The sequence below is a fragment of the Ostrinia nubilalis genome, chromosome 19 (genome assembly GCF_963855985.1).
Source record: "Ostrinia nubilalis chromosome 19, ilOstNubi1.1, whole genome shotgun sequence".
Taxonomy (NCBI): domain Eukaryota; kingdom Metazoa; phylum Arthropoda; class Insecta; order Lepidoptera; family Crambidae; genus Ostrinia; species Ostrinia nubilalis.
The window spans coordinates 11115384-11139908 of record NC_087106.1 but is presented as its reverse complement, the minus strand read 5'-3'; the positions used below and the strand labels follow the sequence as shown (position 1 = coordinate 11139908).

Sequence of the window (24525 nt, the reverse complement as noted above, 5' to 3'; positions counted from 1 at the left end):
CGGTTAAGGTTGTTTTATAATACAATAATGTTACGGAAAAAGTTATTTCAGAGGGTATAGTCAAGTCAAGGACCAGTATTGGTACTGGTTTTTAATAGACTTATTGCTGTGGTAGGTATTTATTACGTAGAGTTAGAAGCATTGTCCGTGTAAATACTTACGTTTTAAGTAAGTAGCATAAAATATAATATTAGGGTTTGTAATAAAAATGCCATATTATTGTAATGTATTGTTTTAATTTCCTACAAACTAGTCAACGGCTATGTACAGCTTTCTTTGATTATTTTATGTTTTGCAACATATTATAATTTGGTATTTTGATAGAGTATGTTTTTTTAATCAACCAGATAATATAATCGTTATATTCGTTTTAAATTGTATCTAGTGAGTCCAAAAAAAATAATATCGAAAAACGAAAACATATCTTTTGAATTAGCTTATGTATCACAGAGTGTACCTACATGTATTATATTAACGTTACAATGTTCCAGCATTCGAAATTGTAAAACAAAAATACCCAAATAATTATAAACATATCCAATTCGAAACATCGAAAATGTATGACCTAAAAATTGGAATTGGCTATTCTTCAACCATCCTCCCTTTAGAATGGCAGTCCAAGAAACTACAAAATTACAGTGCAACCATCTTCTAAAAATATCCATCCAACAAGAAAAATAACTCGATGATAGAGGGCGCCACATAGCTTTAAGTCACGACAAAAGTGGCAATTCTTTTAATCCATTCTCTAAAACAGTGGTTCTTAACCGGTGGTCCGCGGACCACTGGTGGTCCCTGGAGGCACTCCAAGTGGTCCACGAAGACATCGTAATAAACAAGTGATGTGACGTGATGAGTCGAGTCAACATAACGCAAACGGCGCACAGTGGGCGAGAAATCAACCTCCCCTTTTAGGATTTTGAAAAGTGGTCCCTGACAAGACAGAAATTTGATAAAATGGTCCCTCATGACTTAAAGGTTAAGAACCACTGCTCTAAAACAAAGATCTTTTTTATTTAAAAGAGTCCTTATTAGTTGTCGAATTTCGGACAAACACTATTCAAAAAAGTCCCATCGCTAAAAAGGCGCTTTTACACTGCGCGGAAATTAGCCAAGTCAAGTCAAAAAAACAGTGGGGTGGGGATGAAAAATTAGGCGGTTATCACACTGCGCCGCGCTCCGCCGCGGAACGCGGGGCGACAGATTTAATCATTGTATGCAAGTACCTCAGTTTGTATAGAAAACACGCGCGGCACTTCACACTGACAACGCGTCCGCACGCGTGATTTTTTATATGAAAATCACGCGCTCCGCGGCGGAGCGCGGCGCAGTATGATAACCGCCTTAATTAATTTCATCCCCACTCCCCTGGTTTTTTGACTTGACTCGGCAAATTTCCGCGTAGTGTAAATCCGCCAAAAGATTGGTACACCAAATCATTGCCCAAAACTTGTGATTACTTGGTTTTCTCCAACTCCATTTTCAGTCAATTTCACGTAATCCACATTTAAAAAAACCCGCTCCGTGGACTGCCAATCTAATACTAAATCTTTACATAAAATACCTAACCTATCCCTTGCTCCTCTTGGATTCCTTCATGACGTCATCGTCCGGAGTCTCGGGCGTGTCTTGACTACCCTCGATGGTCTTCTTGTCCTTGATCGCCTCTTTCACGGCGTCCACCAAGTCTTGGGGATCAGAAACTGATATTTTCTTACCTGAAAATGTTCGGGTGATGTTATGGGTTTCTACTTTATTGTGAAAGATACTTGACTTACATCAAACCCTAAAGAACTACATGTCATTCTACAACTCGTCACCACCCAAAGGAATCGAATCTCTGTCGGTACTTTCACTGTCTTTAACGTTTGTTAATTAACAATTTATCAGCAGCCGCCTAAACGTCAAAGTGGGTTATAATAAAGGCTTCGCCAAATAGAACGCGTACCTAGCACGCGTTAGAGCGTTATAGCCTAACGTCACGCTATAGCGCCAAATTGTTGGTAGATGTGAATAGTTTCATATCAAGTACGGGTTCTATTCGAAAAAGCCTCTAAAGTATGTTCTTTATTAACAACTAACAGTTTACGAATTGTCAAGTTACGAGCTATAAAATTATGTATCTATCTACAGTTGATATTTCAAACTACATTACTTCTGAGAACTATCTACCATTTATTTGAAAGTGTATCCAAAAGGAATAGACTCACAAAACGTTTAACTGCTCTCATCATTAGATTGTATCACCTAAACGAGCAAAAAATAGTTTTAATTATAATTTTATAGCTTAAAATCTTTTTTGGGACTGTAAAGACACTGCTATCGAACAGAAATGGTTGTATAGCATTCAAAAAACCAATGAGGGTATTTTTAACGAGTCATCTCTTATTTCAATAATGTCTGTCACTATTGCTCATGCCAGGATCTCAATATGAGTGAGAAGTATGAGGATACGGTCATCGATAAGTCTTAGAAATATAACGAAAAGACGAGGCATGTGAGTATTATTTTGAATGCAAGAAATCTCTGTCTCGTTTCCTTCTCTTTGAAAATAAAGTTTTAAGCTAATTTCAAAATTTTGTAAACAGAATCACCAAAATGGCAATTTTAGAATTTCTAAATAACTTCATAATTTGGAATAAAATTGTTCAGGATTATAGCATGATGGTGTAAGGGAATCCAAATGGGTTACAAATAAAACAACAGATAGCGTTGAATTTCGTATATTCATTAAATTATTTACATCATTATGTATGACCATCATACTATAGCCCTTGCTAAACTACATACACAGGCATACACTCATCTCTCACTCACTGTAAATAAATACAACAACATTAAGGCCCAGAACAGACGGTGAAACGCAACTGCAACGAAACTGCAACTTTCTGATGATTCTGATGAATGATATTGAAACTGAAAGTTTCAAACTGGTCGCGTCATGTGTGGTCTCTCAACGGACGCTATGGCAGAAACTTAGGATGCAACTCAAAAGTAACTAGCAGTTGCAGTTTCGTTGCAGTTGCGTTTCACCGTCTGTTCTGGGCCTTGCATAACAACAATAAGTCAAAAGCGAACTCCAAATATGCAAAATCTCAGACAATCAACTGATTTATAATATGAACTTATTTAATTTGTGTTCGCAATTAATTAAGCACGCTATGTGATAAGTATTTGAACCCAATAATTAAGATTTAGTATCTATTCAACCCATTTTATTCCTATCTGATAATACATTCTGAACCGTATCTCCTTTACTTTGGCCTAAGCGCAGACCACCGGCTGTTAGTTGGCCGATAGTTGGGCCCGATTCTAATTTGTGTGAAGAATTTCATACACTTTCATACATGTCCATACTGATTAACAGCCCGACCCAACCATCGGCCAACTAAAAGTCGGCGGTCTGCGCCTAGGCTTCATTCTGTCACAACCCTTCATCAACTCAAGCGTCATACAATTCTGGATTCTGTTCCTTTTGCCTTTTCAACGCTCTCTCATACCCTAAAGGCTTATCTGGCTCTCTTATCACTCTGTTATCATACTCTCTCGCATACCTATTCACAAAATTATCAGGGTCATTGTCCTGCAGCATTATCATCGTATAAATGACCACGGACATCAAAAATCCTACAACAAACGCTGGTCGATGCGCATTGTACGTGTCAACTAGGTTTTCTAGAAATGTCCACGCTTTCGTTTTGTCTCGCTCTGTTTCTTCGGAATCTCTGTTCAGTGGGTGTACTTTTTGGTTATCGTCTTTAGTGCTATTTTTGGTCTTGTCTGCAAAACAAATTTGGTTTTATCCCCGAACGTTTTGGAAAAGGAAGAGCAAAGCAATATAGACTTTAAATAAAAAGAAAAGTATTCCCCTGTGACTAACTAAGACGGCTTTCCTTTCTCTCAAACCCATTTAGAAAAAGCAATCATCAATGTTACTATGCAATTATCGCCATTATCGGAACAAAATCACATCATTAAAATTATCTAGGCTCCTAAAATGATAAAACAGATAGTGAGAACATCAATCAAAAAGTAGTGTATAAATAGCAATAAATCCAACTAAATTATTGTACTTAGGGCTGATTTTTCAATCGTCGGATAACTTTTAACTGAAGAATAAGTTTGGCACAAGTACGGAAAATATGTCAAAATGACAAGTTTATTCTTCAGTTAAAAGTTATCTGACGATTGAAAAATCGGCCCTTACTCGATTATTAAAAAGTTGTTTTGATCCAATAGTGAAATTAATTATTGTTAAAAATATATTCAATTAAAACAAACCAACGAAAAGAGATTCTCTATGATGAACTCTTTTATTGTCTTTGGTTCAAACATTTTTGCGGTTTGGCGGTTAACATCGCATTAGTGCTAACTATTAAAGATAAAACATCAATTAGTAATATGCCTGGCCTATAAATTAACTATGTTTGATGTCCTCACTTAACGTTTATACCCTAACAATCAAATGAAAATGCACAGACAGCACCATTTATTGTTATTTAGTTTATTTCTTACCGTCTCTGTCGTACGAGACGCCGTGAATTTGTCCGGGCGTGTCCTCCTCTAATTCCGCGTAAGCGTACACCAGCGCCTTCTGTTTGTCACTCAGTGACTTTGGTACCTGGAAATAAAAGGTACGGTCAAATATTACGTATTGTTGATAACTTGAAGCTAACGAAACTTCCTTAAAACGCAAAATTGCCCTGAAAACCCAAATAATTGTATCGAGTAAGATTTTTATAAAAGTCAGTATAACGTACAGTAGTACACATTTAATAAGGCGCGTCGTGAATCTTCGGCCACGCAGACAAGGACAAAATTTTTCCGATTATGTTCCCCGTCGCACTTGCGCAAGCCCCGCCCATTTCATAATTACACTGCAGGCCAAGTACGGGGAATAAAATATTTATCTTTTTGAAAAAGTTTAATAGAGTATTTAAATAAATAAGATAAGATAAGAAAAACTTTATTTGACACAAAAAGAAAAAATAAAAAATAGAACAAATACACTTGTGCTACCCGTCGTTGTTCCCGATTTCCATAACACAAGTGCTTTTGCTACATACTTTAGGATCGATCGGAGCAATGTACGCGTCTAATATGTATTTATTTATTTACTTGCTTTTGCCCGCGGTTTCACCCGCGTGAAATTTAGTTTGTCATAGATCGTCATAAATTATAGCCTATATCGATACCTCTGGGCTCAAAGGTCGTAAAGGACAAAATACCGAAAATGAGTTATTTATACAGTTTTACTCAGAATTTCATTCTCTATCGATCTGTATATTTAGTTTGTCGAAAATCCCAAAAAAAGTGCCTTTACGACCCATCATTTTTGATAAGCTAAACAGAATTCATCGTGAAAATTGGGATGTAAATAACATTTGATTTTTTAGTACAGTTACTATGGTAGTAAAGAACAAGTAAACACACATTTTTGGGCGTATAACCTAACATTTTCATACCAAAGTCTAAATAATTTGTCCTTTACGCCCTTAGATTATATAAACAAATATTTTAAAAATCTACAAAGAGAGGATATTAAAATAACTGAAAAGGTAAATTTATTAGATGTTTCTTATTGTATTTAAGTATGTGCGTTTGGAACAAACGAAAGAAATAAAAAATCATCAAAAATATTTAATAAAACTATTTTAGAGTGTAACATTTATGTGATTTGTACATATAAAATGATAACATCTACCCACATCGGGTAAAGTAATGTTGCTTTTTATTATTTCTCATATTTGAAGAAACTAGGTATTTGTCAGGGAAAAAGATAATTTTAAAAGATGATTTAAGAAAATGAAAACAAATGCTATAAAATAACATATTACCTAATTAAGGTAGGATAGTCATCATAAAAATTGAAAAAATGAAAAAGTTACATTTGTTAAGAATATTATGAAAAAAAAGTCACCTTACTGTAGTACCTCAACAGCCGGTTCACGCATGTCTCCGTTTTACTGTTTCGTTTTATCGTGTACGTTTTTTTTTCGTGAAGTACAATAACATAAAACGGAACAGTAAAACGGAGACATGTGTGAACCGGCCGTAAGGTGTCATTATTTTGTATGCACAAATCACAAAAATGCTACATTTTACAATTGTTTTTAATGATTTCCTAGTAATTTTGACTAACGCCCTCGGTCAAAACCACTTTTGAGTTTTGACTGTAATAATTATAATAAATAAGTTAGTTTCTAAAGTTATTTGGATCAGCTAATAAAATATAACTAGCAGGAAAAATATTTACACAACATTGGAAAATATAGTGTCAGTTGAGACTTCAATCTACTAAAAAGCGTGAATGCACTTTTTTTCGAAGTTATATTTTTATACTACAAAATAATTGGCTTTTAAAAATGGTATTATGTAGGAGTAAAGTAAGTGGATGTACTTTACTAGAATGAAAAACTTCCTACTTGTAGGTAATCTTACTTACCTAACCTTTCTACTTTTGTACCAAGTACAATAACATAATTTCTAGCTACTATGAATAATAATGTTTAATCTATTTAGAATTTAGAATAACTAGTTTGGTTTTCCTTTGTCCTTAATAATTCTATCCTATCTGCATTATCATAAGGTCAACTGGTTGACAGACTGCCCTATGGAATTAAGTCCGCCATTTGTAGTTTTTCGAAAAATTAATAATGATGAAATAAATAAATAAAATCAAATTGGTTTCGGCTTTTCGTAAAAAGTAGACATTTAAGAAGTTTTATTTAAAAGCGTCATAATATTTATTTTCTAAATTCGCTCTTATATCGGAAATGGTATCTTCTAGTTCGAAGATATCAAAACTTCTGCTTAAATAGTTTCTAAAATTGTGTGCATTAAATTATGAAGCTACGAAAAATCATTTTATTTCATTAAAAACAAACATAATTCATTTAAATATGTGAAGAAATGGTATATTACATATCAAATACCATAAAACATTAAATATTTAAGCTAAATTATCAATTTTTCCTTTCATAAAACCTTACCTGGATGTTCCGTTTACGACCTATGAAAACCTATAAAACTATGAAAATTGTCATTTATTACCTTGGTTTTGTAGTTTTGTAAAATAAAAATAGACTTACGCCCTGAGCAACTTGCCTAGGACGAATATTTGAGGGGCGTAAAGGTCTTTTTAATGTAATTTTGAGGGCGTAAAGGAAATCTATCTCAGTAAATACAGCTCTCGTCCGATTTTTCAATACCTCTTCGGAAAATGCTGTGAATTCTAAGCACTTTCTTCTAAGGTCATATTTTAATAGCTCGAAAAACAAAAAAGTTACTGTCGAATAAAAAAATAAAAAATCGTTTTTTGCTTCTCCTGAAAAGTCGTACTTTGTCCTTTACGACCTTTGAGCCCAGAGGTATCGATATGTTATTCTGGGTTATAAACAATTATAAGTTTCATCAAAATCCGTTCAGTAGTTTTGGCGTGAAAGAGTAACAAACATCCAGACATCCAAACTTTCACATTTATAATATTAGTAGGATTATTTTTGTGGGATGTATTTAATCCATAATTTAGAAATGTTATAATTTGCATGCTACATAAATAATTGTAGCGAATTACGATAATGCACTTTATTTTATTTATCATATCTTTAATATACTGTACTCTACTAAATGGCAAATAAATATTTGAATTTCCGAATGTGAGAAGGTTAATGCTGAATCTATGAATGAATTGTGAATGTGATGTACGGAGATTGGAGGCTCACAAAAATAAAACACTTTTTTTGCCACTAAGTGTACTTTTGTCAGCAACGCGTCTACGCACTCTAGAGTATGGCGGCTGACTAACATGTGTCACATCACAGCACAGCGCGCGCAAACATGACACGCGGCGCTGACCAATACCGGCACAGGAAGAAGACGCGCCGTGCGTGGAGTATCCCGATAGGTCAATAGCATTTCCCGCGCTACTTAAATTCGTCTTCTGCGCAGGTACATCGGTGAGCCTTATTAAATGTGTACTACTGTAACGTAGATTAGCTGATAGTGCAATAAAAAGTGCAAATGAGACAGCGCACATCATATATGCTTACCCCGGGCCACACACATCGCAAAGACCCGAAGATTCGCGATATGTGTAGTCAAGTATTCGCGTATGTTTCGGCGCTTCTTAGCATTCGCACTTCGCTCCGCTGTCGCCCGAATGTTATCGCGATGTGTGTGGTCCAGGAGATCAGTAATTGAGTTGGTGAAAAAGTTACGTCAAACCATGTGACAATGTTTTTACAGCTCGTAAATTGGGGAGAGAATTATTGACATGATAAGTGAAATAACATCATTACTCTGTATTTTTTTTCTCTACCATAATCTTTTGGTTGGTTGGTTGACAGGTGGAAGATCGTATTTACCTGTATTTTGACGTGTACATAATGGTCTCCATAGCCGTGTTGGCTGACTCTCTTCATGCCTTTGCGGGACAGGCGGATACTAGTGTGGGACGATGTGCCGGGCATTATCTATAAAAACAATAAATTAGTTCATAAAAATTATACTGTATACAGAACATTTGCGTTTGTTGAATGGCAACTGCTTTTTTAATAAATCCATTTTAATTTTTATACTAACCTGGATAGTATGGTCTTCATATAACCCTTGTATTCTCACAGTACCACCTAGTAGGGCTTGCGATACGGAAATCTGAAAGCAAACAGGATATCTTTTGTTTATCTAAGAAACAGCACATTTTAATATGGGATAAAAAGTGCCAATGTTATTCGAGCTTTGAAGTAGACACACAGATTGATCTTGAAACGGAAGTAATTTAATCGTAATGAATGTTAATCAGTTGGCGCCACTGTAGTTGTTTTGGTGGCTTAGTGGCACCAACAACAGTTCAAAAGTGCCTAAAAGATATCTATTTATTTAATTTCATTTCAACAGTTGGGCTCTAAAATGCTACTCCGACAAACGTCACTTCGACATTACATTACTCTGACACTATACTACTCAGACAAAGGCGAATATCCGTTGTCTGAGTAGTGTAGTGTCGAAGTAAACTCATGTCGATATTCACTAGTGTCAGAGTAACGTAATGTCGAAGTAATTTTAGTCGGAATTTACTTAGGTAGCCCAACATTTGAGCCAAATACGAAAGCCTTCATTCACATTCCATTACAAAAACTCCGCTCACTACACTACTTTGTGGTAAACAACCACAAAATACTATACAGCAAAGACACAAAACTTTGCACTCATAATTTGCAGTAAATAATTACACAGCACAACTTACAGCACAATCAGTGTGGACATCAGGCCCGTCCCTCTTGAAGTAAGCCGACTTCTCGACCTTGAAGGTGACGAAGATCTCGTTGCTTCCGACCGCCATGCGGACCGTCTGTCCATCCTCGACGCCGGCCGGCACTGGCACTGTTACTTTCTTGCGTTGGACCTGGTTGAAGAAGATTCAGTTACGATTGTTTTGTTATGCTTTAAGACCCGGTTTCCATCGAGGCGGAGCATAATGGAGAAGTCGGGCCGTCAATTTTTTCTATACAATTTGACAACGGCGGCGGCGCGGCGCGTAGCGGAGAAAAGATTTAGAAATAATAAAATACGATTGGTTATTCAAAATACTTCTCTGTCCCACTCTGTCTTGGTGGAAACCGGGCCTGAATTTGATTGAAGCCACGATTCTTCGTTTGCCGGACGACTGCCTTGACTAAGTCAATGCATTTTTTTTAAACAACAATTTTTTGAGATTTATCTCTTAACACAAGTTTATTTTGAAATCATCATCACAATACACCACAAGTCAATGCTGTAATGCCTTGACCTAACTAACGTCTATGCCTTGGAAAGAATGCATTCTGGTATAAAAGTGCAAAGAAATAATTACTTTTCTTACACTCAGTTTTAATACTTACAGACTGGCCTTTTCCTTCACACTCAACACAAGGGAATTTAATCAGCATTCTGGTGCCATGACAGTGCCGACATGTAGAACGCATCACAAATGGACCTGAAATAAGTGTACACAAACATTATATTGGTACATCATTATATGGACAACATTTGCTTATATTTGGCTAGGTACCATACTTCATAATTGCACCAACTTTCCTTTCATGATTACTGCATGGTAAAAGCAAGGCACATAAATTCTCATCACTCATAAACTTCAAAACTTGCCTCTAGAGAAAGTTTCCATGCCAGTTCCACTGCAGTAAGTGCACTTGATGGCCTTTGTGCCTGGCTCACAGCGGGAGCCCTGGCACTTTGGGCAGGTATCCACCACATTGATGTTAATATCCTTGTTCACCCCACGAGCTGCTTCAGTGAACCGGAGATTAACAATCACCTGGAGAAAGAGGAGTCATTTAGGTGCTGGTGTAATAGTTGGAATGCATAAAAAAGAATATTGATCAATTACAGAATTCTTTTTTTATGCAAGACAAGGCAGGTTGACTGCAATCATAACTGATGTTAAGATTCTATCTAGAGTTAATTAAGAATCAAATCTATTCTATTCTAATATTATTACAGGTACCAATATTGTATTAACCCACTTGTTACTAGCGTTTGATATACGGATCAACATAAAAATTTAATTATTATAAACAATGAGGGTGGTTTCTGATAACATTGTTTATGTTAAACGATTGCTGTGGGGTCCCTTTGTCCATCAGAGGTGTTCTGTTCTCCATTGGGTGTCACATTTCAATCGTAAGCGTTTTGTTGTTTTGGTAAATTTTACGATGACTTTTTCAAGGTGAATACAAACATGATAAGTATTTATTCTAAAGTATTTCTTGCCGAAGTATGAAAGTTTGTAGCCCACATTTTGTAAATCGATAACATAATTATAAACATTTTTATAGTAACTGTTACTAATTTAACGTTAAACTTAGTGATCCGTATAAGGAACGCTAGTAATATGAACTGCGGTATTTTGTTGTTTTAGCGCCTGCCTTCGAGGCCCTGTCCTTTAAATGAAATCATTGAAGAACTGGAGAAAAATGAAGATGAGTGTATCCCTAACTCAATCACAATTTTCCCGCCGGAAAATCCGGAAAATTGTAATGGTGACTTAACCAAAGAGAACTCTGGTGATAAAAATAAAGTGTCCATAGATTTGCCTGTATCACAAATGAGAGACCACGTAGAAATCACTAGAGAATTATTCAGTCACAACACACAGTTTTTATAAAACTCACGCTTTGATACAAATGCAATGATTTTTGCAAGAAATACAATATTACCCTTTACTTATCCCAGAAAATGTTTTGGGCATAATAGCTATACAGTTCACACTACTGGAATTAAATTTAAAAAATAATAAATTTAACTCTGAATTTATTTTTATTAATGAATATTCCATATTTTATGCAAATACTTTAATAACTTACGCAAGTCGCAAAGAGTTGGTATTATCTCTAAGTTCATACAAGTGGCCGTACATATTACTAGCGTTCCGTATATCAAACACCATTTTCCAGCGTTTCCGTAAGACCAATATTTTTTTTTGTATTTTTCCTGTTGCCTTGATGCATTAAATAGCCGATATATGCAAAATCACAGGAATCGTAAGAAAAAAGGGATATCCGTAACAACTGGGTTAAGGTGCTGGTAGATTAAGAATAGTCAAATATAAGCTGTTTTATTAGCTGAAAGAAACTGTTCTATTAGTAATCATTGTTACTATCATTGTGCCTATAGATCAGTGCAAACTACTGCTAATAAACTGTTTACATGGACTAAAATCAATTTGAAGCTATGACAAACAATAGACAAGGTTATGCTTAAAACAACTACCTCTTGTGCTGCACCAAACCCAAACTGGCTCTCTGCAAAGTCACTGAATGCCTCACTCTTGAACCCAGCATCACCGAATATCTTCCGGAACAGTTCCTCAGGGTCTATGGTGGACTTGTACTGCCATTGGTGAGTAAAACCATCAGGGCCACTTGGACCTCCACCCATGCCCATTTGTTCTGATGTTGTGCCGAATGTATCATATTGCTTGCGCTTGTTTTCATCTGAGAGGATCTGTAAATAAATATGTAATGTTGTAATACTGGTCTGTTATCTTAGCTTCTAATTTAATTATGTTTACACACAAAATATTATTAAAAATGTACAATGAATTAACTCAATCTACTAGTCTACAAATATTGTTAAGAGAACTTCTAGATTACTGGTAAATAACATTGTTACAGCCAACTTACTTCATAAGCTTCAGAAACTTCTTGAAACTTCTTAGAAGCCTCAGGGTCAGACTTATTTGCATCTGGATGGTACTTTTTGGCCAGCTGATAGTACGCCTTCTTGATGTCTTTGGCTGAAGCGTTTTTAGCCACCCCGAGCACTTTATAGTAATCAGCACGAGCGTTTACACTGTTTGTAGTATGAATGTACCGATAATTTTTGACCGAAACATCTGAAATAGATTGAGGTTATGTTTCAAATAATACTGCGAAACACTAATAGTAGTTTTGTAAAACTGTGATATCATAATTAAGAAGATAAATGAAGTGATACAGACTTAAACAAAACAGTTTTACTCAAGGAAATAACCCTGGATGATGTAATGAAAGCATGTAAAACTTACGACTAAAATCTTTACGACCTAAAACTGCACCGGACAAAGCCGGGGCACCCAAATATTGGTCACAATAATTACTGCACTTATGAACAAATCTGCAGGGTGTTTTAGATAAATTACTAGAAATTACAGCGGTAATCGCTTTGGGGTTCAAAAATCCCAGAATACTCCGGGTAGGAGCCATCTTGAAAGAAAATGACATGACTGACAGCTGTCACACATTACCCCGTGACCATAGAGTGAAGAGCCGATTGTATACAGATTATAAAAGAGTTCAATTGGAATTCAATTGAATATTAATTATTCACCGAAATCGTGTATGCTAGCCTTAATAGAAAAACTACCAAAATCTACTAAATTGATATTTCAGTAATGTAATGATTGTGGCAACATTATTTTCCGGGGCAACGGTAGGCAAGATGATTTATAAACAAAAATGAGCTTACAAAATGCCAATTATTCTATTTAAATTTTGAGATAAAAGTTTAATGAAACAGTTAATATTTGTATCGAGTGGTAGTGTAAATATTGTAACACGAAGAAACCTCTGTGACCATGGCTTCAATAAATGTTCGCGATCAAAAGATCGAACAGCAAGTGAGTTTGCGTTTTAAATTTAATTTACTTGAAAAATCGTTACAGTTTCAGCATTTGGGGCAGCTTTTGAATAAATAATTGACATTGATACTTAATTTTTGTAGCGTCAATTGATGGAGCAAAAAATGAAGCAGAAAAGGCAGAATTCAGGAATGGTCCAAGCCAACGATCTGCGGGTCGGTTCAGCTAAACGTCCGATATCTGGTAGTCGCTCCAGAGAACTCCATGGTATGTTCTTCAATCTATTCTTGCCTGGACATATTTTATGTTTAGTTTTTTGTATGCATGTTTCATGTTGTCAGTGCATTTAATTTTTTTATGCGCATTTTATTTTCATAACAGGCTATGATGGTCCGATGCAATTTCTTATGTCGCCAGTCAACCCAGACCAAGTTATTCCGCTTCAAACAAATAGAATGTCAACGTATGACGGTAAGTAAAGAGCTCGGTGGAGAAAATCTACACCGTAGCAATACCACACATTTTTTACTATTAATGACTTCAATATTCAGTTAAATCATACAATATTATTAGATTTGCAAGAAACATAGCCACATAGGGTTTGGTAATGATTTTTAGAAAATACATTAACAAGGAGCAAATTATTTTTATTCTTACTCCGCACTTACTAAACATTTGATGGTATTCAATACATATTAAATAATAAATTTTTTGCAAGTGTAATTTTTATATTATTTCAATGTTCTATGTCAATTTCTAGTAACTCATTTGGCATGTTTTTTGTTAATTTTTCAATTGCTTATTGTCATTTTTCTCTTAGATTTTGATTACTGATGTGAAATTATCTAATTCTTTTTATACTCGCTCAATGTTGTCCTGAAACTTTAAAATCGAAAATAATAAAGTCCTTAAATGTGTTTAAAATAAAAACAAACATTTTGAATTTCAATAAAATGTATTTATTCATTTAATATTTGTCATAAAACATAAAGCTTCCACAAAACATTATTTAAAAAAACTCATTAACCTACTGCATGATTGACCCAGTTAAAATACCTACTACCTTAATTTTGTTTCAATGAACATGTAAACAATGAAAAACTGAGTCTTTTGTTATTTTGTGAGTCATTTTCATTTGAATGAATCAATGATGTATGACTGTATGACCATGATATCATTGGTTCACAAAACTTATAAAGGTCAACCATCCATTACTGATCTATTTTACATCATGGCAACATTGTGAATTATTTATCTAATATCTTCTACAATGCATTTAAAAGGAAGGATATTTTTTTTTTTATGCATGTAATCTAGATAAGATTTACTACAACTATAATATTAGTCATAAGTGCCTTTAGCATTTAATTTTTAAAATAAATGAAAAAACAACTTTAATATAAATACAATCAACAGCATATTCACCTACCCAATAAAATAGCACAATTTCCCAGTGTTCTTTATTTTACATCCTAATGTTGCAGACAAACAACAGGGTATCAAATCATATGTTTTCATTGCAAAATAGTGCTTATTCAACTAAATAAGACCCCATAGTGTATAGCTTGATATGCCACCGTCTGTACCTAATTACTAATTAAATTAATTTTGTTTTAATATTATACGGATATTTCCGCGCCGCAGTATACCTCACTATAGTACAAACTAAAGTATTATTCGGTGTATGCCAGACTTAGCATATTTGCTCAGGCATAAAGGTATTCCACGTTTCGAACATTTCATGCTGGAACTAGGGTTACCATTCGTCCGAATATATCCGGACTTTTTTTTTGTTTTTTATACATAACTCGTCAATTTGTGCGGTTTTTTTTTAATTAAGAATACTTATTATGAGTAATAAAACAATGCGAGCGTCTACTACCATGCTCACTCTAATGTAACTGAGTAATGTTTCCATTTCTTGACTAAAAAGCCCGAACTTTTAAAGAAATGTCAGGACTTTTCAAATTCCTAAAATGGTAACCCTAGTTGGAACTGCGTGATTTCTTTCGCTTGAACTCAAAACTGCTTTACTGCCTTCGCTCACGCGAATAGCCCTATGGAAATATCGGTATTACGAATCTTATGGCGTGTGTTATCATTACCGTTGCTTGTTACGTAAATAGCAACCAAACAGATACAGATGGCATGTCAAGCTTGACACTAGCATCTTAAGTGGTTGTAATAGGGGCTAAAATTAAACAAACATGTAAAGGATGATGTGCTGTTATCTATTATTTTGATAACTAAAATAGGCGATAGTCGTGAAGACGGAAACGATGTTTATCTTTTATCTGAAATCGATTTTAAACAACTATTGGCTCCATTACTGCTCTTTAGTTCGGAGTTAACTTATCTGGCGTAAAGAATATTTATGTGAAACTTTCTGAACTGAAAATCGTTGGTTAAATAATGTGAGAATATAAGTCATTTGAATAGAATTGCAGGGGATAACTTTATTCATCATTAATCAGTGAAAAATTAAAATGGGTGAGACTCAGATTCTTTCATAGAGACGAATAATCATGTTGATGACGGTTGCTTTATTGTCCGTCTACATTTTTTTACGTAGAACCTACTTGAAATTATAAAATGTTTGATCGGAATCTGTAAAATAAAGCCATAAATTATAAAATAAGCAACATGTTACGTTGTGCATCTCAGTAAAGTCGGATACTTTGCCAAAAAATTGAACACGCGTTGCCAAAAAGTTATTTGCTTGTGAGTGAGCTAATACACTGTAAGCCTAGGCGCAGATCACCGACTTTTTGCGCACTTCATGACATGTATATGTCTATACTATCGACCAACTAAAAAATCGGTGGTCTGCGCCTAGGCTAACTCAAACAAATGCTGCATCTGTGATCATACAAGCCATCCTTCCAGAACTAGGCAACCAAATAGAGGTGCTGACGGTAGGCGACGGCTCCGGCAGCGGAGAGGAGGAAGAGGAGAGCGTGCCCGTTTGCAGCGTGGGCCGCGACGCCAGCGCCGATGACGTATGTGCCGACGCGGCCGTCGCTCCCCTTCAGCCGAGGGGCGCTGTGCGCAGGGACCTGTCTCCGAGCCAGGTGAGCGAGGTGACGGAGCGGAGAGGAGAGCGGAGCGGGCCCGTGTGCAGCGTGAGTCGCGATGTGTATGCCGACGCGGCCGTCGCTCCCCTTCAGCCGAGGTGCACTGTGCGCAGGGACCTGTCTCCTAGCCAGGTGAGCGAGGTGACGGAGCGGAGAGGAGAGCGGAGCGGGCCCGTGTGCAGCGTGAGTCGCGATGTGTATGCCGACGCGGCCGTCGCTCCCCTTCAGCCGAGGTGCACTGTGCGCAGGGACCTGTCTCCTAGCCAGGTGAGCGAGGCGACGGAGCGGAGAGGAGAGCGGAGCGGGCCCGTGTGCAGCGTGGGCCGACATCAGGTCATTTAGTCTCCATTGCAGGATCACGATCCTTGAATTAGTTTAATTTACCAGAAGAAAAAGGAAGGAGTTGAGCTACACTCTTCCTGATGCTGACCACCAACTCCTAGCCAGGTCAGTCATACAGTCATCATCATTAGCTCATCTAGTCTCGATTGTAAGAAAAAGACTCTCAGTAATTTATCAGAGGCAAAAGGGTTTGGGCTACACTCCCAACACTGTCTGTCACCTTCGTTCGTTTCAGCCAAGTGACGTCCACTGCTGGACAAAAGACTCCCCCAAAAATTCCCATAGCGACCGGCCCTGGGCTGCCCGCATCCAAGTTCTTCCAGCTACCTTCACCAGATCGTCGGCCCACCTAATGGGGGGCCTGCCCACACGTCTTCCAGCTCGTGGTCGCCACTCGAGAACTTTCTGCCCCAGCGGCTATCAGCTCTGCGAGCTATGTGCTTATATCACCTATCTGGCTTCAATTCAGTTGATCAGGATCTCCTCAAATCAAAAAATAATTAAGCAATCGCAAATGTCCAAAGAGACTTGACGACAAAGTTTAGCCGTGAAAAACACTGCACTTTTAGCAACATCTTGACTTATAACAGTGTTATTTTTAGAAACATTTAACATTATTTGCACACGTAAAAGCCGGTTATCAATGTTAACCCACTTGTGGACGTACGACCGAAACAATCTGCTTGATAACGTGAATTTGTTTGTCTAATTACTTACTACCTCATGTAGGTAGCGTATTTACAAGTGCATTTTCACGCAATGTTTTATTTAGGTATCATTGTGGTTTGCCTTGTTTTCATAAAACCGTATGCTATTTCCCTAATATGAAACCAAACTGTATATTTACACTAAAATAATATGAAATCGAACGAATCCGTAAGCTTCACTCGCGAAAGTTTTAATTTTATTTGAGAGCCGCTCTTATTTGATAAGGTCCTGGATTTCTCACAGGTTTACAGGTAAATGCCTCGCAAGAAAAACATAGGCTAATAATACACCGCATAAAAATAAAGAATAGAAGGTAGAAAGGGCACATAAGTGGCAAGGTCACTGCAGACAACCACTAGTTGATATGGTAACCTTTGAACTTTGAAACCTTGAAATAAAAAGTTCCTTTCAGTCCCTGCGTGGTCCAGACACTATCAAAATCAAATTAAAACATTTAAACTACTAGCGGCCGCCCGTGACTTCGTACGCGTGAACCCCGTTTTACCCCCAGGGGTTGAATTTAGCAAAATCCTGTCTTAATGAACACCTACTTTCTAAAAGGAACTTCCATGCAAAATTTGAGATTCCTAGCACTTCTTCTTTCTTTCTTTTCGTGTCGACAACAAACCTACACAGTGTCAGCCCAAAACTCCGCCACAAGAATGTTGTCAATAGCACTCATCAAATCCTCCTGAGTGCACTTCTAGTGTCTGAGATATCAGGATGAGTGGGTCAGTCAGTGACCTATAGATTACTTAGGCCCTTTCAATGACACTTGTAAACGACGTTCCAAATATAGCTAGCCCTACAACCACTTCGGGTCAGCCTCTTTTTCACACTTTAAGAAGTATGTAATAGGTAAATACAGGGTTTCAAAAGTAAACAGTAGATCTTTGGACTAATCAAGTTAGCCACCCTTTCGATAGATATTATTGCGATAAGTACCATAATATCTAATTTTAACAAGTACCTGAAAGTTGTAAATTCGTCTTCCAGACAGCAGAGATCGAGGGTTCCGTAGAAGGAGCAGTGGAGATGTTCGTAGTGACCCCTGCTAAGCACGGCACCCTGTATAAGTGCCGGATAGCACGCGACCGCAAGGGAATGGATAGGGGGCTGTATCCTACCTACTTTCTGCACCTGGAGAAGGATTATGGGAAGAAGGTTTTCTTATTGGCTGGTGAGTTGGTTTTATATTACTGGCTTCTTCTGTCTGCATTGATTTTGATATGTATAATAGTATCGTAGTCGTAGTTCCCAAAATATGTCATTTATTTATAAGTAGTCTAAACAGAAATTGGTGGAAATTAGTGCAGCCGTTTAAACTTAATTGTCTACTATGATATACAGAGTAATTTAACATTTATAATGATAGTCTGGATTAGTTTTAGCTACATATTCCAAGTAGTTAGTTTAGTTTTATCATCAGCCACAGGACATCCACTGCTAAACGTAGGCCTCCCCCAATGATTAGAATATGTACTCGTAATTTAATCATAGATAAAACTAGTCAATCAAGTTGCTAAATATCTCTTAAAAATGTTTTGTAATTAAATAATATCGTATTTATTTACCAAAGTCAAGGCTCAAAGCACAGCGACCGTAAAATTTTGACAAAGGCTTTGAACTCGGCCTATTTGCATGTAAAGCAAGTTAAACCGCACTTATTACCGATAAATTTATTATTCACGCACTCTCAATGAGTAACCCCAATAAGCGTCACCATGGTTTTGAGAGAGTTGTAAACAATGAATCACACGTACAGTCAGCGACAAATAGTTCGTGACTCCTAGTGGCAAAAAGTTGACAACACACCTTATTCCAATGTAACAAAGACGTCTTGCGAACTTTTTAGCTACTTTGGGTGTCAAACTATTGACGCTGACTGTACTTCTGATGAACTTTATTGTGAACGATTGGGTCGTTATTAAATAGTAATAAAATAGTTCATTGTTAAGCTTGTGAATCATAATTTTGCTAGTTCTATTTGTGAATCATAATTTTGCTATTACCTCCATAGGTATTCATTGTCATTTATGTACCACTAGCGTTCGCCCGCGACTTCGTACGCGTGGACCTCGTTTAATCACTAATGATGTTGATATTATTATATGGCGTATATTTTAGATTTTAACCAATGACGATAGATGGCGCTTTTTAACCCACGGCTTATTTTATTTATTGAAATTTATTTTATCACATCGTCATAAATTATAGCCTATTTGTTAATCTGGGTTATAAACAATAATACTGTAAAGTTTCAACAAAATTTGTTACTAGTTTTTGCGTGAAAGAGTAACAAACATCCAGACATTCCACACAAAATATTAGTAGGATTAAAAATATTGTCTTCTTGTTAAGATTAATTATGAGTGTATTTCCGATTCTGATTTCCGTTTGATCGTTTGGTGAAAGTACCAACAGATAACATTATAATTCAAAAAAGTCCCCCAATGATTGCTATAATGACCGGTTGGCAGCGGCTTGCATCCAGTGCCCTCCTGTTACCTTTATGAGGTCGTCGGTCCACCTTGTAGGTGGACGTCCTACGCTGCGCTTTCCGTGGCCTCTACTCCAGAACCTTGTTGGCCCATCGGCCGTCAGTTCTGCGTACAGAATCCAATTCTTAAATTATTTGCTAAGTATTGTATTAGGTCTCCTAACAAATTAAAATGACTCTTATGACTATTAACAATAATTATCATTTCCCAGCTCGCAAGCGCAAGAAGTCAGCCACCTCCAACTACCTGATCTCAACTGACCCTACGGAACTGACGCGTACTGCTGACAGTTTCGCTGGGAAACTCCGCTCCAATCTCCTGGGGACTGCCTTCACGGTGTATGATAATGGAAAAGCCTGGAGAAAGCACGACCACGCGCGGACCAGACACGAGCTAGCAGCTGTCGTTTATGTAAGTAGTTAGTTCTGAAGTTGACCAACAGATGGCGCTGTTCGGTTTAATGCGCGTGCGTTCTTTTCAATACTACACAGTGCGAGCTGCGAGGCGAAACCATAGTGTTTTATATCAGTCATTGATACTTCTGCACTCCTATCTCTACTATGCTTCTGTCTATGGTCCAGTAGCCTTTTTTTTTTTACCTTTATTGCCATAACGCCGTTATGATAACAGCAAGGCCTGGCAGAAACATGATCACGCGACCATTATGTGAGAAATTGACCAACAGATGGCGCTATCTGATTTTACTTCGCTGTATTGTTAATTAGGAATCTAGAGGTACTTGAAATACACTTTTAAACCTTACAAATATTACGTTACAGGACACCAACGTCTTAGGCTTCAAAGGACCTCGCAAAATGACAGTGATTTTACCGGGCATGACACCAGACCGGCAACGCGTCACCATCGCACCCCAAGACGACAGCGAAACGCTCCTTGAAAGATTGAAAGCCCAAAACCTGGACGACATAGTAGTACTACACAACAAAACGCCGGTATGGAACGACGAAACCCAGTCGTACGTGCTAAACTTCCACGGTAGAGTGACTCAAGCCAGTGTGAAAAATTTCCAAATAGTGCACGATTCGGAACCCGACTATGTGGTGATGCAGTTTGGAAGGATATCGGAAGATGTCTTCACGATGGACTTCAGGTATCCGCTGTGTGCATTGCAAGCGTTTGGCATCGCTCTCAGCTCGTTTGACAGCAAACTTGCTTGCGAGTAAGGTGTTTTGATACAGTTAACTGGCTTGAAATGTTTGAGAGATTCGTTTTATTCAGATTTATTTCAGCAAATCTCAACGTCACAAATGATCTTATTTAAACAAGTAAGTTCCTAATTTAAATTACTAACAGACAATTTCAAGACAGTTAACTGTATTTTCTCTGACGAATTTATGTATAGTTTAGTTATGCGTACGTCATGGGTAGAAATTATAGATATCTACTGTACAATCCCAGTTTTTGCTAGAAAAAGTGGCATCTAATTTATGTATTAGGTTTTATCGTTCAAATAAATAATCCACAGAGAAGAGAGCTGATCAGAAATACTTCTAATTTCTGCCCATGATATTATCAAATATATAGATAGCAATGTGTTAATAAACAAATGCGCACATTTTAGTTTGGTGCTTGTCGTGACGTAGGTTGTGTTAGCGTTTTGACTTTCATCGATCGTATTCATAAGTCTCATTTTGATTCTCATTACGAGGTTTGTACAAATGTACAGCCTAAATGGACCGTTTTATGAAGATGATTGTAGGAAATAATCCATGTAATAACATAAACTGCTGGAGTAATATAATTTATATTTTTGAAATAATGTCCCAGTGTCTGAAGACATATTTATTTCAGTATTCCAGTATCAACTAGCTAGCGATATATCGTTAATCATTACCGAAAAAGGGAATCTGCCTAAATTATATCCTTTTAAATTTTGTATTCGATTTTGTTCCTAAAAATAAATTACGTAATTTATATTTTAGTAAATGTACACTATGCTCCACTTTTTTAAGCTTGGCCGTATCTTTTTCGTGGTTAGTAAGGCGTAACGCACAGGCGGTTTAATTTTTTTTTTGATGCTGATGTTTTTTAAACCTTTGATCTTTATGCCGAACGTTTGTTGATTTTACCGCCGCATTGCTATGAAAAATTCCTACCCGTTTTTGTGTGTAATGTTACAATTAATTGCCACTTGTCACAAAAGTGAATAAAAACAATGTCACAAAAGTGTACAAATAATATCATAGCATAGTAATTAAGTTAACTAGTCATTTTATGTAAATATTCGATTTATTGCATTTAAATTGCCATTATTGTAGGTGTATTTTAATTAATTATGAATTGAGTCTATTATGTTTAATTATTTTCATGATTTTTTTCAGTAATCCTAAGAATTAATTGATTATACGTAACTACAATTAAATAAAAATGTACATTTCGTACTTAGTTTGTACATAATGGTTGATTGAAATTTAATGTATGAGATTGTATTATTTTAACAAAAACGTGACCTAATCTCAATATTATGGTGATTCTGACTTATTTTGGCTTGTAAAGAACAGTTTGAATCCTACTATAATGTACTTAACCAAGTAAGAACTTTTTTAAACTTTAGTTTTAATGTTTCTTTAATTAAGTTATGCACATAATGAAATCCAAAACCAAATCAGTATTATAATGTAACTAATCGTAATTTAATGGTTGCTTAACATTTTGGCACCAACTTTACTCAATAACAATTCTTTCTAAAGATCTTTGTACTGGTGATAATCTATGATAAATAATCGTCTAAAATAATAATGGTCGTCTTCAAATAGAGCTATTTCTGGCCGTTAATCCAAAAATGTGGCTTAAGAATTTCCATAGTAAAATAGAAGTAGCAAAACATCCCAAACCATTGAATACTGGCGCTACGCCAGGGCTAACGTAAAGTACTCACGTAATTTCAGACTATGTAATACGTCACTAAAGAGTGGCTCACACGTACGCAAAACGCTCCACAGTTTTCTTCGGACGAATCACTCGTACGCCTCGTATTAATGTGAATGTACCTTTAACCAGTCTTAACACGAAACTAGATTAATTACGAAGATGTTTTACTGTTCTCCTTTACTATGCCATTAGTTTCAAGCTCTTGCGATTCACCATACTTGGCTTGCTCTGATTGTCCCACTAACTTACTGTAGTAACCTTCTACACTGCCTCTTCTAGTTTTATTTGTAAGATGATAAACTAAATAATATGGATAAATAAATGTGTGCCTATGATAGGTTATGTGTCTAGATAGCTAAAATGGGAAAATAAATATTGTAACTAACACGCGTCAATACTAATGAGCTTCAGTAGTAAAAGGGCGTTGTGCTCGTACACCTAAATATATCTCTATCTTAAATGTTGTAGGAATTGTATTATAAATCATCATGAATTAATATTTACTTACCTATGCCGGACAGTGCAACATTCTTCATATTTTATTTAATTTCATTTATGTTACAATACATGTTAAGGCTTGGTATTTCTGCTAAAGTAGGTATTTCGCGCTGTCAAAATCTGCGCGCGCAATACTTCGCCGAAGACAGCGCGCCAAAGAGCTCTCGCGGCTACACAGTATAGAAATACCAGTTGGTTAGGTTAGGTTGACTTCCTTCCGTTCAAGCGTCACACTCACAGCACTTTCTAATACAAATCATATCCAAGTGATACAAATTAAAACAACTTTCAGAATTTTTGGGAATATATTTTAGAATCGAATAAATATAAAATATAACTGCCAAAGTAAACACGGTTCAAAGAGGCGTGGCGTCACCCGACCTTCTGGAATTTTCAAGATTACGTCACCCGACCTATCGTTAGGTCCTCGGGAGCTTGAGCGATTGGAAAAACATTTTATGATCAGTTACTCTTAGTAGCGATTATTTAGAGCTTGGATAATAAATTATAGTTGTTGCAATTCACGAAACTTTGCATGTGGTTAATTACATTAATCAGTACACGCATCAATTTTGTTCAGTCTTTTTGTTTATTAATAAATAAAAATATCATACTAAAATTGCATACATATTTTTTTGTATTGGTCTGGGTGTTTTCTTTCCATAATTTATGTATAACGTATGTACGGGGCTCTGTATTGAAAATCACTATGAGCATCACACGCGGTTACCTGCCGCAGGCACCCGCTCTGAGCACTCATGGGAGTTTATGCAGAGGTCGCTAGAGTTTGACTTTGAGCTTTGTTTATAGTCATTACGAAGCAGATTTTGATGGGAAACTGCACTGTCTTGAATTCGAAAGGGTAATTTGACGGTGTTAGGGGAATTCTAGGAATAAATGCAGAGCCTCCTCATTGAGATTGAGACATTTCAATTTGAGATTTCACTTGACATTGATTGCAATTTGACATGGAGTTTTCAAACACTTGTAAAAATAAAAAGTAATTAAATCAAAAGCAGTAAGACTCCCAAAATAACTTTCTACCCCTTTTACACGTTTGTCATAAATTATAATATTAAGGAATTGTTAAGCAAAATTTCAAGTAGATTGAACCAAAGAATCACTGTCCCATACAAACTTTGCCCCCTTATTTCACCCCCTTCATTTCTTGACCCCATTTCGGAAAATCGGATGCCTACGTCATACAAAGAACACACCTTCCAACTTTCAGGTCTCTACGATATCCGTCAGTCATTTAGGACTAAGCATTTTTATTAGTTGTCCAATACTCTATCGTTCCAGGTATGTCATTGACAGGAGGGCGCTACTATCTTAATGGGTTATTTATTAGTCCCAACTTTATGCCACTTGACATTTCAGAATCGTTTGACTT

The 24525-nt window shown here is 36.4% G+C and overlaps 2 protein-coding genes across 3 annotated transcripts; one reads left to right on the top strand and one right to left on the bottom strand.

The window, feature by feature from the left end:
- Positions 1-216: 216 nt before the first annotated feature.
- On the bottom strand, positions 217-12774 carry LOC135081191 (protein tumorous imaginal discs, mitochondrial-like). Of its 2 annotated transcripts, none has more exons than XM_063975935.1 (10): positions 12566-12774; positions 12183-12394; positions 11770-12003; positions 10147-10315; positions 9882-9976; positions 9248-9406; positions 8584-8655; positions 8367-8474; positions 4516-4621; positions 217-1718 (listed from the first exon to the last, which is right to left on the bottom strand). In XM_063975935.1, exons 1-10 carry the CDS (start codon positions 12759-12761, stop codon positions 1570-1572), a joined length of 1500 nt encoding a protein of 499 aa, XP_063832005.1. In that variant the 5' UTR covers positions 12762-12774; the 3' UTR covers positions 217-1569. The 2 variants fall into 2 exon arrangements, with proteins under 2 accessions (XP_063832005.1, XP_063832003.1); XM_063975933.1 differs by lacking the exon at positions 217-1718 and adding an exon at positions 2708-3780.
- Positions 12775-12965: 191 nt separating this feature from the next.
- LOC135081190 (protein king tubby) lies at positions 12966-21541 on the top strand. The gene is made up of 7 exons (XM_063975932.1): positions 12966-13156; positions 13261-13384; positions 13499-13588; positions 16004-16188; positions 18238-18421; positions 19954-20153; positions 20522-21541. Exons 1-7 carry the CDS (start codon positions 13115-13117, stop codon positions 20924-20926), a joined length of 1230 nt encoding a protein of 409 aa, XP_063832002.1. The 5' UTR covers positions 12966-13114; the 3' UTR covers positions 20927-21541.
- The last annotated feature ends 2984 nt before the right edge of the window (positions 21542-24525 follow it).